Source organism: Rhincodon typus, chromosome 35 (assembly GCF_021869965.1).
Source record: "Rhincodon typus isolate 14 chromosome 35, sRhiTyp1.1, whole genome shotgun sequence".
Lineage (NCBI taxonomy): Eukaryota > Metazoa > Chordata > Chondrichthyes > Orectolobiformes > Rhincodontidae > Rhincodon > Rhincodon typus.
In genome coordinates this window covers 9,349,749-9,365,712 of record NC_063366.1, presented here as the reverse complement: position 1 = coordinate 9,365,712, position 15,964 = coordinate 9,349,749, and the positions used below count along the sequence as shown (strand labels likewise).

At 44.2% G+C, this 15,964-nt stretch overlaps 1 protein-coding gene across 1 annotated transcript in view; it reads right to left on the bottom strand.

Annotated features, from left to right (window-relative positions):
* The window catches only part of LOC109932912 (netrin-G1-like), a 39,123-nt gene that overhangs the window by 15,132 nt on the left and 8,027 nt on the right, over positions 1-15,964 (bottom strand). Inside the window, exon 2 of the mRNA XM_048616943.1 lies at positions 1,650-2,293. Within this exon, the coding sequence (XP_048472900.1) occupies positions 1,650-2,293 (644 nt within the window). The remainder of the gene's footprint in view (positions 1-1,649; positions 2,294-15,964) is intronic.

Genomic DNA, 15,964 nt, shown 5'->3' with positions numbered 1-15,964 from the left:
CCAGCTTGTCCATTCTTCTAGATGATGCTAACTGCCTGTCGTGGTACCCTTTCAACTATTCCACCACGTGATGCTGCCTTCTTGGTTCAGGCCTCACCTGCTCATCCAGCTAATGATTCCGAATTCTGGAGATTGTGTGATGGGTGAATGGGAGTTCAGTGATCGAAACTGAACACAGATTGAGGACAAGAGAAGTGGTCAGTCGGAATAATTACAAAAACCATCAGCAGTTTTGACAGGGTAAGTAAGGAGAAACTCTTTCTGGTGACACTAAGATCAGTAACCAGACGAATAATACATATTGAAGATAATGGATACAAGAAGCAAAGGGGGAGGTGAGGGGATTCTTTTTCATGCAGTGAATTGTTGAGATCTGGACTCTGCTGCCTGAAGGGAGAGGGAGACTGATGCAAAAACATATTTCAAAAGAGAATTAGGTAAATAATTGAAGGTAAAATTTTGGCCAAGACAAGGGGAAGTCAAAAGTTTTGTGAGCTCGCTCAAAGAGACTGCACAGATAGAATGGATTGAATGACCACTTTTCTGTGCTGTTATAATTCTCTAAATCCTGGTGTGACACAGAGCTGCAGTGTAGAAAAGAATGGGTCAGAGATTGCCTTGTTGCTCACTGAACACAAAATCACATCCTCATGGTGAGCCAGTCAACAGAACTGTAAAAGATCACAGCCAAGCTCATCAGCAGGGGGAAGGGGAGATGTTGCAGAGCTGCTGTGTGTGGGCTGTCACTCAACCACTCAGCAAAGGCTTCACAATTGACATGGGCAGCTGACAGCGCTGAATGGGCTGGGGCTGTAAGGGATCCCAACCTATCTCCACACAATCTTGCCAGTTACCAGAAACTCATGTCAGTGACTCTGAGCAGAAGCAGCAAGGTGCTCCCACCTTCAGAGAATCTCCCAGAGAGTGAGAATATCTCAGGATAGGTAGTGTGAATCTGAATGTTAGCACGGAAAGCATAAATTTAGATGTGCACATAAAGAGCATGAATCCAGATCATGGAACAGATAGAATGAATCCAGATGTTAGCACAGATAGAGTGATCCTTAATGTTAGCATGGATAGCATAAATCTTGACGTTGGCATGGCAACATGAATCCAGATGTTAACGCAGATAGAGTGAACCCAGGTGTTCATAAAGATAGAGTGAACCCATATTTTTGCAGAGAACATAAATCCAGATGTTAGCACAGATGGAGAATGCCCCGACATTTGCACAGATAGCAGGAATCCAGATGTTAGCCACAATACAGATATATGATTGCGTCAAACAGTACACTTCAGATGTTCTGTGTTGGTGCCCCTCAATTATGTTCCCCAGGAATTAACTCTAATGATGAACCCCTGATTGTTGACTGTCATGGTGCTCCCAAATGTTGTTCTGGTGGTGGCCCGTTGTATTTTCTCCCAAATGTGCTACCCAGACATTGGCCCTAATGATGACCCAGATGTTGACCCTGATGGCACTCCCAGATGTTTCCTATCATGGTGCCCCTCAATAGTATCACCCAGATGCTCCCCTTGCTGGTTCCCCTCCAGATGTTGATACTCTGACTGCTCCCGTGACCCTGTGCTCCCTGGATTGAAGCGTGGGCTGTGACCCTGCCTAGAAAGGGTTTTGGAGCTCTCACCGGCCACGGATGTCCAAGTTGGAGATGGCGTAGAAGTACTTGGAGAGATTGTTGGGGTCGACACTGGTGGGTCCAGTAGCCGGCCGCAGCAGCCTGACCCGCAGGTCGGTCAGGGTGAAGAAGTCTCTCAGTTCCTTGGTGGTGTCCAGTTGGCCGTACAGTGAGGCCATGTCCCCAAGGCGGGGCCCTCCGAACAGGGCCAGGCGCTCCTGGATCTCGAAGCGGACCGTCTTGTCCACCTTCCACACATAGCCCCTGGAGTACTCCTCCGTGCAGATGATGTCCAGCACCGAGGCCGGCCTCAGATCCCGAGACTTTCTCGGCTCCATCCCGAAGGAGTTGAGGCAGTCGGCTGCATAGAACTGGTAGGGCTGCCAGCTCCGCCCATGGTCCAGAGACTTCTCCAGGACCATCTGCTCCGGCCGGCCTGACTCGAAGGTGATGATGATGTCCTCGGTCAGTTCAATGCTCTTTCCCCAGGACAGGGTGATGTTGATCACCAGGGGTCTGGGGAAACCCCTCCAGGACACACTTTGCCAAAAGCTGGTGGGAATCCTGCCTTCATCATCCAGCATCAGCTCGGGAGGGTGGGCCAGCTCGGGTGTGTGAGCATCACACTCGTTGTTGCACATGTATGGATTCTCCTGTAAACAGAGAGGGCAACAGCATGGGTTAGATATAGAGTAAAACTACCTCTACATTGTCCCCATCAAATACTCCCAGGGCGGGTACAACATGGGGTTAAATATAGAGTAAAGCTCTGTCTACATTGTCTCTATGAAATACTTTGAGGATGAGCTCAGCAGAGTGTTAGATACCGTGTAAAGTGTCATCTGCACTGTCCCTATCAAATACCCCGAGGACAGATGCAGCACAGGGTTAGATGCAGAGTAAACCTTCCTCCATACTTTCCTATCAAGTACACTCAGGGCAGGTACAGCACCGAATTAGATACAAAATAAAGCTACCTCTGCACTGTCTCTGTCAAATACTCCCAGAACAGGTACAGCACCAGGTTAGATACAGAGTAAAGCCCGCTGTACAGTATCCCTATTAAATTGTTGCAGGACGGGTTTAGCACAGGGTTAGATATGTAAGCTCTATCTACTCATTTAAACTGAAAGTAAAACTCTCTCTATACAGACTCCATCAAACATTGCCATTGCAGGTACAGCACTGGTTAGATATGGGGTATTCCACCCTCTGCACCAACATGGAATGTAAGAATATCCTCGCAGTCCAATTATCTCCAGGAGAAGGTTTTCATAAATCTGTCAGTGCTCCATCACACTGCACTGTGTTGGACAGTTAGACAGCAGGATAATTATATCACTATTGTGCTGAAGAATGATGTTTACTATCTAACCAAAAATAGCTTCACATCACCAAAATATTTACAAACATGGATTATAAAACAACACAGGATTTGGGAAGCAAATGCTATTCCTAGAGTCGGCTGCTGAATTGTGGAATAACAACAGGGGGATGAGGACTAGGTAGATCTTTCAAAGGACTTGCATGAGTGAAATGCGTTGAATGACCACATTCTGGGTGATATAATCCGCTGAGTTTTACAATTGTAAATCAGGTTGGTGTGTGCCTTAGAGGGAGACATGGAAGCAATGGTGTTGCTGTTGATAAGCTCAGAGTTATAGTTACAGAGATGTACAGCACAGAAACAAACCCTTTGGTCCAATCCGTCCATGCCAATATCATAAATCAGATATCATAAATTAATCTAGTCCCATCTACCAGCATTTGGCCCATTCCCTCCAAACCTTTCCTATTCAGATACCCATCCAGATGCCTTTTAAATGTTGCAATTGTACCAGCCTCCAAAACTTCATCTGGCAGTTCATTCCAAACACACAACTATCTCTGTGAAAAAAATGCCCCTCAGGTCCCTTTTAAACCTTTCTTCTCTCACCTTAAACCAATGCACTCTAATTTTGGACTATCTAACCCTGGGTAAATGGCCTTCACTATTTACCCTATCCATATGTAGGAGCCAATTAATGCAGATGCTCGAATCTGCACTGAAAACAACAAATGTTGGAGATCACAGTGGGTTGGATAGCACCCATGGAGAGAGAGCAAGCTAACATTTTGAATCTAGATGACTCTTCATCAAAGAATCATCAGCTCTGATGACAAGACATCTAGATTCAAAACATTAGCTTGCTCTCCCTCCATGGAGCTGTCTGACTCGTCGTGATCTCCAACATTTGTTGTTTTCACCTATCCATGCCCTTCATGATTTTATGAACTTCTATAAGGTTCCCCCCTCAGCATCTGTTGCTCCAGAGAACATAGCCCCAGCCTATTCAGCCTCTCCCTATAGCTCAAACCCACCAACCCTGGCAACATCCTTGTAAATCTTTTCTATTTAACAATATATTTCCTATAGCAGGGAGACCAGAATTAAATGCAGTATTCCAAAAGTGGCCTAACCAATGTCCTGTAAAGTTGCAACATGACCTCCCAACTCCCATACTCAATCTACTGACCAATAAAGGCAAGCACACCAAGCACCTTTATCACTACCATGTCTACCTGTGACTCCACTTTCAAGGAACTATGAGCCTGCACTGCAAGGTCTCTTTGTTCAGCAACACTCCCCAGGACCTTACCATTAAGTGTGTAAGTCCTGCCCTACCAAAATGTAGCACCTCACATTTATCAAAATTAAACTCCCCACCTTCTCTGAGTCTTCTAGTTTATGAAGGGAGTGTATTTGGAACATGTTGTTAGATAAGCCTTGGTTAGTTACTGCAATGAATCCCGTACATGGGGCACACCTGAAGCCATAGTGAGCTGGTGGTGGAAGGAGCAGGGTTTGTGATGTGCTGATAAAAGATTTCTGATGGATTGCTGCGGTAAATCATGAACTCGATACAGATTGCACCCGTTATGCTTATTGACGGGGAGCACAGATTTGGGAGAGTTGCTGCAGTGAGACCTTCTGACTGGGCATACCACGGCGCTACCTGAATTCAGCAATACTGAATAAAGCCCAATGACTTCTCGAAAACGATTCCACCTCTTAACTATGTTCGAGTGAAATCTGTTTTAAAGTGGATGTTTGCGGCAATTAAACAAACTAATGTGTGTGCTGAAAACTGAGAGTGTAGTAACACGCAGAGAATCGAGAACAATTAATCTATAATTGTCACAGCATTGACTAAGGAAATTAAGCTGCAGATTGGGGAAAATATTTTTAGTCCTTTATGTAAGTCAAATTGAGTGAATATTAGTAACAGAACCCAAAAGCTGTGTGGAGAAAAAATGAATAATTAAACAGTGCAGATGTTAAGTGCTCCTGAATCGTTGTATCCTCGATACATCATTAACAGCTCTATGTCCCAGTCCTACACCTGATGCTTCTCGATGATGCTGTTGCACCAGCGAGGAATCACGAGTGTCAGTCGCTGGTGGGAATTCAGTGGAAAATCACAGTGGGAATGAGTAGAGGCGCAGAGGGAACTCTCACTCTACCAATCCCTTGTATTATCTCTCATCCTCAATCCCTAATCAGGGCACAATTTGCAATAAGATGTCTTGTTCTCTCTGCGTCAGTTTCACCTCCGGGCTATTTCAGATCTCTGCTTATCGATCTCTCTCCCTCCGTAACCTTCATCTCATCGCACAACTACGCTCTCGCAAATCTATGCTCTCTCCAGCCTTGCTCACACTGAGTGCCATTTCCCCACCCAGTGCTCGCTGGCCCACGTTGGACTCCAGTTCAGCAACAGCTCAATTTCAAAATTCTCATCCTCGCGTTCAAATTCCAGCCCCTCAATGGTTTGGCTTCTCTCTAAACTCTTCCAGGTCGACAATACTCCCAGATTCTTGTCTTCCTTCAACTCTGGCCTTTTCGAGCATCGTCCCATTTCAAATCGCTCCACAGTTGCTGGCTACGCCTCACAGTACTCGGATCAGAAAACGTTTCCCTTCCTTCCAGCCACTCTTTGGAAAAAAAATCTGCCTGACAGAAAACTGGATCACCCGTACCAAGATGTGGCTCGCTGTCAATTTCTTAATAAAAACTGAAAGAAGTGCGGAAGCAATTAGAAACACAAACAGAAGTTGCTGGAAAAGTTCAGTAGTTCTGAGAAAGGGTCACCGGAACAGAAACGTTAACTTCACGGATACTGGCAGACCTGCTGAGCTCTTCCAGCAACTTCTGTTTTTGTCGTTGTCAATTCTTATCTGATTTAATCCCTCGTGAAGTACCTTGGGAATATATAATTACTGTTGACGGTGCTATATAAATACAAGTTGTTGTTGAACCAGGAATCTAACATCACGACCCAGCCAAGTCAGGGACTCAATGGGTTCTGGCTGCGTCAACACCGGAAAGGAAGAGATTTTAATATGAAGGATCATATATTTCAGAGACTGTTCCTGCCACAGTGGAGTGTTAATGCAGGGTCTTATCAATCATTGTTACTGCAACAAATCCACTCACCCCTTGACGTTTATTTCAGAGCTTAAGTGCTGTTATCTTGGATTTACAACGTGTCGTGTGACTAAGATCCTGTCGCTCTCACTGACACTATCAGCATGGTTCATTCCCCTGGCTAATGATGTTCATTAGCAGATTATTAAAGACAAAAGTTACTGACTCCGTAAAGTTCACTCCCACAGAATCTTGTTACTTCCATGCAGCGAGTAATTTGTCCTTTGTTCGAATTAATTTGTACAGCAGCAAATATCCCAAAGTGAATCACAGGAACATGAATTAAGAGGGGGTGAATGGAACTATGTCCCGTAAGTAGCATTAGGACTAGTGATGGGTGGGGATGGAGTGATGGTATGTGCTGGTGCAGCTCTATATTATTTTCTGAGCTTACCATGAAGGTCCCGCCTTCCCAACATCTCCCCTCGGCCTGAGGCGAAGTAACCCTCGGGTTCAACTCACCACTAGCCATCTCTCTCCCGAATGAGAGAGCAACCCTGGGACTATGAGATAGTAGGAACTGCCGATGCTGGAGTCTGAGATAACAAGGTGTGGAGCTGGATGAACACAGCAGGCCAGGCAACATCAGAGGAGCAGGAAAGCTGACGTTTCGGGTCTGGACCCTTCTTCAGACCTGAAACGTCAGCTTTCCTGCTCCTCTGATTGCTGCCCGGCCTGCTGTGCTCATCCAGCTCTACACCCTGTTTACCCTGGGGTTATGGCGACGTTACGATGTAATACTTCGCCACAGCCTGTGCTTGTGAAACCTGCTCTCGAAAAGCACGTTTATTTTTATAGCACTGTGTAAATTTTCAGTTTCACTGACGCTCAGCAGTTGCCACAAGATGCTCGCTCCATTTGGTATCTACAATCAGGTCGAGTTCCTAAAAACACAGAAACTGGCAAGTTGGCTTAACCGATGTATGTTGACGTTTATTCACCACGCCAGTCTCCTCTTCTGTTTCATCCGATCAATGTATGATTTCTTTAATTTTCCTCCCTCATCTGTTCCCTTATTTTTATTCTTAAACTTCACTGTTATTAGCCTCCTCACTGTCATTATTATCGTGGATTTGTTTTTCCTCCTAATTCCCTATTGAGTTGATGAGTAACTATCTGATGTTTGTATAGTTCTCCCCCACAATTGGGAATACCTCCTCTTGCATTCACGTCACTAAACCCCTTCATCATTTTGAAGCCCTCCACCATTAAAGCCTGTTCAACTTGTCACAGCTCCGTTCTGTTTTGCTGAAATGAGTGTAAGACAGTCTGGTGCTGCAGACTAAAGAAATATTGAGTACAGTAGAAGAGTTATTACTCCGAATCCAGAGAAACTGAGCTCAAATCCCACAGTGGGCAGTTTGAGAATTTGATCTCAATTTTAAAATTCCAGGAAGCGGTAAACATCAGATTGCAATGGAATTCCAACTAGTTCATGACTGTCCTTCAGGAAGGGAAACCTGCTTTTGACAGCCTTTGATTTCCCAGGTTACAACTGGAAGATCCATCAGACTGACATTTGGTCCCGGCTGACTCGAGATGGATATGCAGTGTGATCCACATTATCGACAGGGCCCTGTGCACACTATTCCTGAAAGATGACAGTCACTTTACATTAGACACTGAGCTTGCATATTTGCTACCCTATCTCAAACAGTATGCTGCTCCAGTATAACTGTTAATTCTCAACTAGCCTCTGAAGTGGCAATGCATGCCACCAAAACCAGGAGACCTGGGTGTCCTTGTACACCAGTCACTGCATGCAGGTGCAGCAGGCGGTGAAAAAGGCAAATGGTATGTTGGCCTTCAAAGCGAGAGGATTAGAGGACATGAGCAAGGATATCTTGCTGCAATTGCACAAGGCTTTAGTGAGACCACACCTGGAAAATTGTGTGCAGTTTTGGCCTTCATATCTGAGGAAGGATATACTAGCTATAGAGAGAGTGTTTACCATACCAATTCCTGGGATGGGAGGACTATGTATGAGGTGAGACTGCACCACTTGGGATTATATTCACTGGAGTTTAGAGGAGCAAAGAGGGATTCCATAGAAACCAATAAAACTCTAACAGGACTTGACAGGGTAAATGCAGAAAAGATGTTCCTGATGACTGAGGAGCCCAGAACTGAGGGTCACAGTCTAAGGATATGAACTGGGCCATTTAGAACTGAGATGAGGAAAAATGTCTTCTCCCAAAGAGGTGTGAGCCTGTGGAATTCTCTGCCAAAGAAAGTAGTTGAGACCAAAACATCGAATGTTTTTAAGGAGTTAGATATAGTTCTTAGGGCTGTAGGGTCAAAGGATATGGGGAGAAAGTGAGACCAGGTAGCGAGTTAGATGATCGGTCATGATAATATTGAATGATTAAGCAGGCTCATATGGCCTGTCCCTGATCCTTTTTTCTCTTTCCATGTTTTCAGTCCCACACAATACTGCTGATATTTGAATACCCTCTGAAGTGGTAAAGCATGTCACCAAACACACTGCAAGTGATTCAAGAAGGTGGCCCAGCATCATCTACTCAAAGTAGCGAGGGATGGGAATAAATTGCCATGACTCCCACAGACTGATTTCCTAAAGGAAGAACAATTTTATGCCAAGGTCTTGTGAAGGAGCTCAATGGAAATCTAAGCTCTGGAATTTAATTATGAAGGAGGTGAGCTGACAGAGATGAATGTTTGCACAAGTTAATGAAACTCAGAACTCTGCACCTGGTGTTTGTGTCCAAACATTTCAGAAGTGAGAAGACCAGACGGAGGTTTCAGTGAACAGAAAGCACACTAGAGAAAGAATGAGCATCTCCAGTAAATCTCCTCCAAACAGTGGTGTGAATCCCACATTATTGCCAGGACGCTGTGTAGGTCAGTCCTTACAGAGCACAGGCACCTTTCACTAGATGCTGCACTTCTAATTTAATTCCCTTCCCCCACTCCACTCAATGAGTGACCTGTTTCTAATAAAGTGTTTCCAATAAACGGCCTTCACCTCAAACTAATCTCCTCACTGGACCCAGCCTCATTGAGCTTCATGACTGTGAGCAAGTGGTCAGATAACTCATGGACTCATTGTTAAACTGGATTAAAACAGTTGCTTTAATCCCTGTGCCTTTTCTATTCCAGTGCTGAGTAGGCTATTGGAGAGGAGGGGATGAATACAATACCAGCGAGAACTCAATAACATCTACAAAAGAGAAAGCATTTCTGGTGAGCAAGAAAGGTGGAAAATGGATGAAAGAAAGGGAGGTACAGAACCATTTATAGCTTGTGCAGAGCACAATCCCACAAACAGCAATGAAATATAGAGGGATAACATTTCTCGAGACACAGGAGAACTCAGAACCACACTGCAAGTATCTCTGGCATTAGGATTGAACTCTCCACCTTGTCTGTCTTTTTCTATCTGTGTTTATAATTAAATTTTCGTGTGGGTATTACAGAGAATGAGAAACAGAACAACAGGAGATGGAACTGAGACTCCTCATCATTCAAACTGGTCGATAAATAAATCCAACCACTGATGACAGGGTCTGGGGTCAGTCAGTCATTGTCACATCAGCCAATAAATAATTCTTCAAAGATTCTCCCTCTAAGCTGCTAAAGTGAACAGAACATTCCCAGAGGGAACAGTGCAGTGAGGGAGGTCTGATCCAGGAATAAAGAGGCTTGTAAAGTTTAATGTGTAGCCTGGTTTACTGGGTCAGTGGTCAGTGAGTGAGAATTTGGTCAGGGTGAGGATTAACAGGAGAAAAGTCTCTGGCACCAAACTTAATACACTTATTGCTGTCTGTTCCAGACCCTCTACATGAGTATCTAAGATTTAGTCACTGAAGAAAGACTGCAATATTACAGAGCAAATGTTTGGCTTGACCAACTAAACCCCATTGATTCTTCAATCCTGTTTCAAACACGCTCCTTGAAGACAGTGGAAAGTATTGATAACTCATGCAGTACACACAGAGACTATTCAGGGCATTGTACCTGTGCTGACTCTGAGGAACCAATCAAAATTGGTCAAAGAAAAGTCACTTACAACAACAGGAAAGATATAATTGCAAAGGAAAACAATTGCTGGACTATGAGGAAAGAGTAACAGATTATGACTAGTCAGATAGCTCTTTCAAACAAGCCTGCATGGGAACAAATGGCCACTTTCTATGTTGCAAGACACTACAGCCAGGTGGCAAAGAAAGGGATATCAATGTTTATTATCTCACCTGGTTGAGGATCTTACTCTGCTGAAATTGGATGCTGCGTTTGCAACAGTGACGGAATTTTGAAAAGTATTTCACTGGCAATGATGCACTTTGGGACATTGTAAGGTTGCAAAAGCGAGTCTTAATGTTAAAGATGAAACCCAGAAACTCGACATTAACATTCATCATCTGTCACGACTCACTTGGATTTTTTAGAGTTGCTGCTGGGATTCAGAAATAATTGGCTGTCAGAGATTTAGCTGCATAAGTCAGACTGTGTTTCTACAGAAGTACTGATGATCCTCCCGTTGCAAGTGAACCTCACAACACATAGTGAATTCACTGAGGCATGGCTCAAGCAATTCCAAGAGGTTTCAGAGGAGAATTTTCAGAATTCCCAAGACTTAAGCCAAATCCCAGGGGCCTGAATTACCGTCAATGTTATTCCTAACTTCAGGCCGGGGACAATGAGGCATTGAATCATAGAGCCACAAGCTTTTCTTCCATTGTTGAGAATGAGTTGAAAATTTTTCTGAGACATCATATGAGTGACATCTCGGGAAACGTGTGAATTCAAGTCAGCAGGAGTCATATTTGGTCTCTGATTTGAATTTAATTGAGAAGATGACCAATCAGGTAATGGAAGGAGATAGTGGATATTCTCTATCCTGGTTTCAGGAAGATAACTAACTGCATCACAGAATAGGGCATTGCAGAAGATCCAAGTCCAAACAATCTGGATGGCTGGTTTGCGATGCAGAGTGGTGCCAACAGCACGAGTTCAATTCCTGTATTGGCTGAAGTCACTGTGAAGGTTAAATTTTCTCAACCTCACCCCCTGGCCTGAGGCATGGTTGTTTAGGTGTGCCAGAAGGAACTTAAAGAACGGAGATCCGCCATTGGGAGGCATAGGGAAATGCTACCATATAGGGCCAAGGAAAGGTGTGTGTAGCATTTTGAGCACGGAGAACACAATGGAGCCATAGCATGCTTCCCTTCATTGCTTGGTCCTTTGAGTATAGGAGTTGGGAAGTCATGTTGAGGTTGTACAGAACATTAATAAGGACTCTTCTGCAGTACTGCGCCCAGTTCTGGTTGCTCAGTTATAGGAAGGATATTGTTAAGCTGGAGAGGGTTCAGAAGAGATTTACCACAATGTGGCCTGGTATGGAAGGTTTGAGTTGTAAAGAAAGGCTGGATAAGCTGGGACTTTTTTCACTGGAACATAGGAGGTTGAAAGGTGACCTTATCGAGATTTATAAACTTATAAGCAGTAGAGATAAAGTTAATGGTAATTGTCTTTTCCCTCAATGGGAGATTTCAAGATTAGAGGGCACATTTTTAAGGTGAGAGGAGAGAGGTTTAAAATGTACATGAGGGGCATTTTTTTTACACAGAGGGTGGTTCATGTGTGGAATGAACTTCCTGAGGAAGTGGTGGATATGGACACCATTAAAATATTTAAAAGACACTTAGATAAATATATGATTAGGAAAGGTTTGGAGGGATATGGGCCAGGTGAAGGCAGGTGGAACTACGTTAGTTTGAGATTATGTTCAGCAGGGATTGGTTGGACCTGAGGGTCTGTTTGGTGCTGTATGACACTATGAGGTGTGCGGATGAAGGAGCAGGCAAATTGGCAAGAGGTGTTACAAGTCTATGGGTGGGCTGATTAGGTGAGGGCTTCGGTGAAACTCAGGAGAGTCAAGGGAAATCATAAATCAGGCCACATGAGCAGGGAGAGATTAAAGCATGATAGGGGGACAGCGTGCATTAGAAGATTCAGTAGTACAATACTGCCTATTTACCCACTAGGGCCATCACTGAATGATTGGTCTCCTGAAGATGTGCTTCTGTTGCCTGGAGTGCTTCAGTACTCGCTGGACAGAGGCTCAAGAATCAGGATTCTTTTCTGCTGTCTGCACAATTTATCTCAACTACGGGTAACAGTTTAACAAGAAGTGGAAATGGACCAACAATACATCTCCTCAAACAAGGCAGAGAAGCAGTTTAATGAAGATACTGATAGAGGCAAAGCTGTTGATGCTGCCATTGAAGAAGCCAGAGTAATGTGGTAGGTAGGGTACGTGAACCCAGTAGCAGCTACTTTAGAAGCTGAATGCTTTTGAACTGACATAAGTGAACACCGAGTGCAAGGAGCCTGAGAAACAGTCCTATCATGGAGGAAATCTTTGACTCCTAACATACATGTCAGAATTTTATGCTCCATTATTGGCATTTGTTTTTTTTTTAGCTTCGACTTCCTGTTCAGTATTTTGCCCAGAGCATTAGTTTGGTGTTATGCTGGATTACATCCCTTAAATTTCTGAATGGTCATCGAGCAAGGGATGTTTGTCTCTGGCAGGGATTTAGAGGGTCCACACAATACTGAGTGCCTGTCCAAAGCCACATGTCTAGGTCATGATTGCTTTTTCCTGCAGTCACATTCCTCCCAAAGGACAACAGAGACTGGTGGCCTATTGCTCTGAGTTCAACATCACATGATGCACGTGATCACATTTTGATAATGAGCCCCAGCCTCAAAATGTTAACTCTTTTTTCTCCCACAGATGCTGCTAGACCTGCTGAGTTTTGACACCAACTTTTGTTTTTCTTTCAGAACTAATTGAAAGCCATCTCCTGATAGCAAAGGACCACACTACTGAATTACAAAGTGCTATATTTGAGAACTGAGGCAATGGGGAGGCAATAGTCCACTGTATTGTTGGTAGACTATTAATCCAGACCCCCAGGTAATGTTGTCAGGATCTGGTTTCAAATCCTGTCATGGCAAATGATGGATTTTGAATTCACCAATTTAAAATAAAATCTGAATTAAGGGTCCAATGATGACTGTGAAGCCATTGTCAACTGTGCGGAAAAACTCATCTAGTTCACTTATGTCCTTCAGGGAAGGGAACTGTTGTCCTTACAGACTGTGGTCTGGTCTACATGTGACTCCAGTCTCACAGCAATGTGGTTGAATCTTAACTGCCCTCTGCCAAATTAGGGAGAGGCAATAAATGCTAACCCAGCCAGTTACACCCTCAACCTATGAATGAATAATAAAAAATGAACTTTGTATGATAAAACTGATGTCCGCACACCCAGTGTGATTTGAAGGTTCTTTAATCTTTCTTGTCCTTTCATTACATCTGGGTGCTTCCTCAACAGCTGAACTTGAGGAAATCCTGCTGACTGCTGTGTTGGCTTACCTGATTTGGATTTGAACATAGGAAGTATGGTTAGCAAGTTTGCAGATTACACAAAAATTACTGGTGCAGTGGACAGCGAAGAAAGCTATCTCAGAGTACAACAGGACCTTGGTCAGATCGGCTAGTGGGCCAAGGAGTGGCAGATGGAGTTTAATTTAGATAAATGTGAGGTGCTGCATTTTGGAAAGGCAAATCAGGACCAGACATATACACTTCATGGTAAGGTCCTGGGGAGTGTTGCTGAACAAAGAGACCTTGGAGTGCGGGTTCATAGTTCCTTGAAAGTGGAGTTGCAGGTAGACAGGATAGTGAAGAAGGCATTGGTACACTTGTCTTTATTGGTCAGTGCACTGAGTATAGGAGTTGGGAGGTCATGTTGCGGCTGTACAGGGCATTGGTCAGGCCACTTTTGGAATATTGCACTTAATTCTGGTCTCCCTGCTATAGGGAGGATGTTGTGAAACTTGAAAGGCTTCAGAAAAGATTTACAAGGATGTTGCCAGAGTTGGAGGTTTGAGGTATAGGGAGAGGATGAATAGGCCAGGGCTGCTTTTCCTAGAGCATCAGAGGCTGAGGAGTGACCTTAAAGAAGTTTACAAATTCCTGAGGTGTATAGATAAGGTGAGTAGTCAAGGCCTTTTTCCCAGGGTAGATTAATCCAAAACTTAGACACTATAGGTTTAAGGTGAGAGTGAAAGATTTAAAAGAAACCTAAGGGGCAACATTTTCACACAGAGAATGGTGCATTTCCAGAGGAAATGGTGGAGGCTGGTACAATTATGACATTCAAAAGGCATCTGGATGGATATGAATAGGAATGGTTTAGAGGGATATGAGCCAAACGCTGGCATTAATTTAAGATATCTAGTCAGCATGGATGAGTTGGAACAAAGGGTCTGTTTCAATGCTGTACAGCTCTATGACTCTATGAGTTACCAGGCAGAGGTGGTTGAGTCCTTGCCAGAGGGGAGGCAGATTGCCATGTCACAACTGGACTCCTTGAGAGGCTAGCTTTTACTCCTTCTCCCTGTTAGTACTCAATGGCACCTCTCTCACCATTTAAACAGATGGGGTACCTGGAGGAAAGTCAAAGTGCCTGAAATCCAGTCACGGAATGAATGCATCCACAAACTGAGTGATAGAGCAGACTCTGGCTCTACACATTGACTGTCACCCATTGCATGTAGGCAGCCATCTGTTCACATACCCAATGGCACTTGGTCTCTGTTCTACATGTTTCTGATATCTCTGCCAAATGATCCCCTGTTTTTATAAATTCACTGATTTATGGGATGTGGGCATCTCTGCCTAGCCCAACATTAATTGGCCAGAGGGCAGTTATGAGTTAGGCATATTGTTGTGTGTTTGGACTCATATGTAGACCAGACCAGGTCAAAGCATAGAATCCCCACACTGTGGAAGCAGGCCATTTGGCCCACCAAGTCCACACCGATCCTCTGACACCCAGGCCTACAACCTTTTTAGCTATCCCTGTAACCCTGCATTTCTCATGGCTAATCCACCTTGCCTGCACATCCTTGAACACAACGGGAAATATTGCATGCTCAATTCACCTAAATTGATCTATGGACCAAGGGAAACTGACGCAAACCCCACACAGATTGTCGCCCAAGTCTGGAATCGAACCCAGTTCCGAATTGAACCAGGATTCCTGGCACTGTGAAGCAACAGTGCTAATCACTGACCCACTGGGCTCCCATAGGTAAGAACGGCATATTTCCTTCCCTAATTGACATTAATGTTTACATACACACGTCCAAATGCTCATTAATGGCTGAGTCTAGAGGTTCATCATCTGGAGTGGGTTCAGCAAAGACAGGTTCTTCAGTGTTGGAGATCTCAGCTATAACCTCCTTTTGTAGCTGTGGACACGTGGCAGTGTTCTCCTTGCGAGAATGTGACCCTGACCTTACTCGAGGTGAATGAATGTCTCTGCATTTGGTGGAAGGTAGAGAGGAAGGTGCAGCCTCTGAAGGCACTGACTCTTCTACCGTAGAGGTGCTGCTCAGGGTGGTGTTAGAAATGTACCTGGAGGATGAGGCTTTCCTTTTTCTCTCACAGATAGGGAGTGATATCCAGAGGCTGTACAGAAATACATAAAGGTTTCACAGAATCGAAGAATTGTTATGGTGCCAAAGAAGGCCATTTGGTCCATCGTGTCTATGCTACCTCACCAAATAAGCATTATAACCTGAGTGCTGTTTTTCTGCCTATTCCTCATAACCTTTCACATTGTTTCTACCAAATGTCCTTCTAAATTTCTCACTTGAACCTGCCTCCACCACACTTCGAGGAAGTGCATTCCAGACTCATTTGAAAGCGTTTCCCCTCATCCCACACTTGCTTCTCTTGCAAATCAATTTAAATCTGTGCCCTTGTTATGGATCAGACCAAACACTCTCAAAACAATCAGACTGGAGGCCTGTG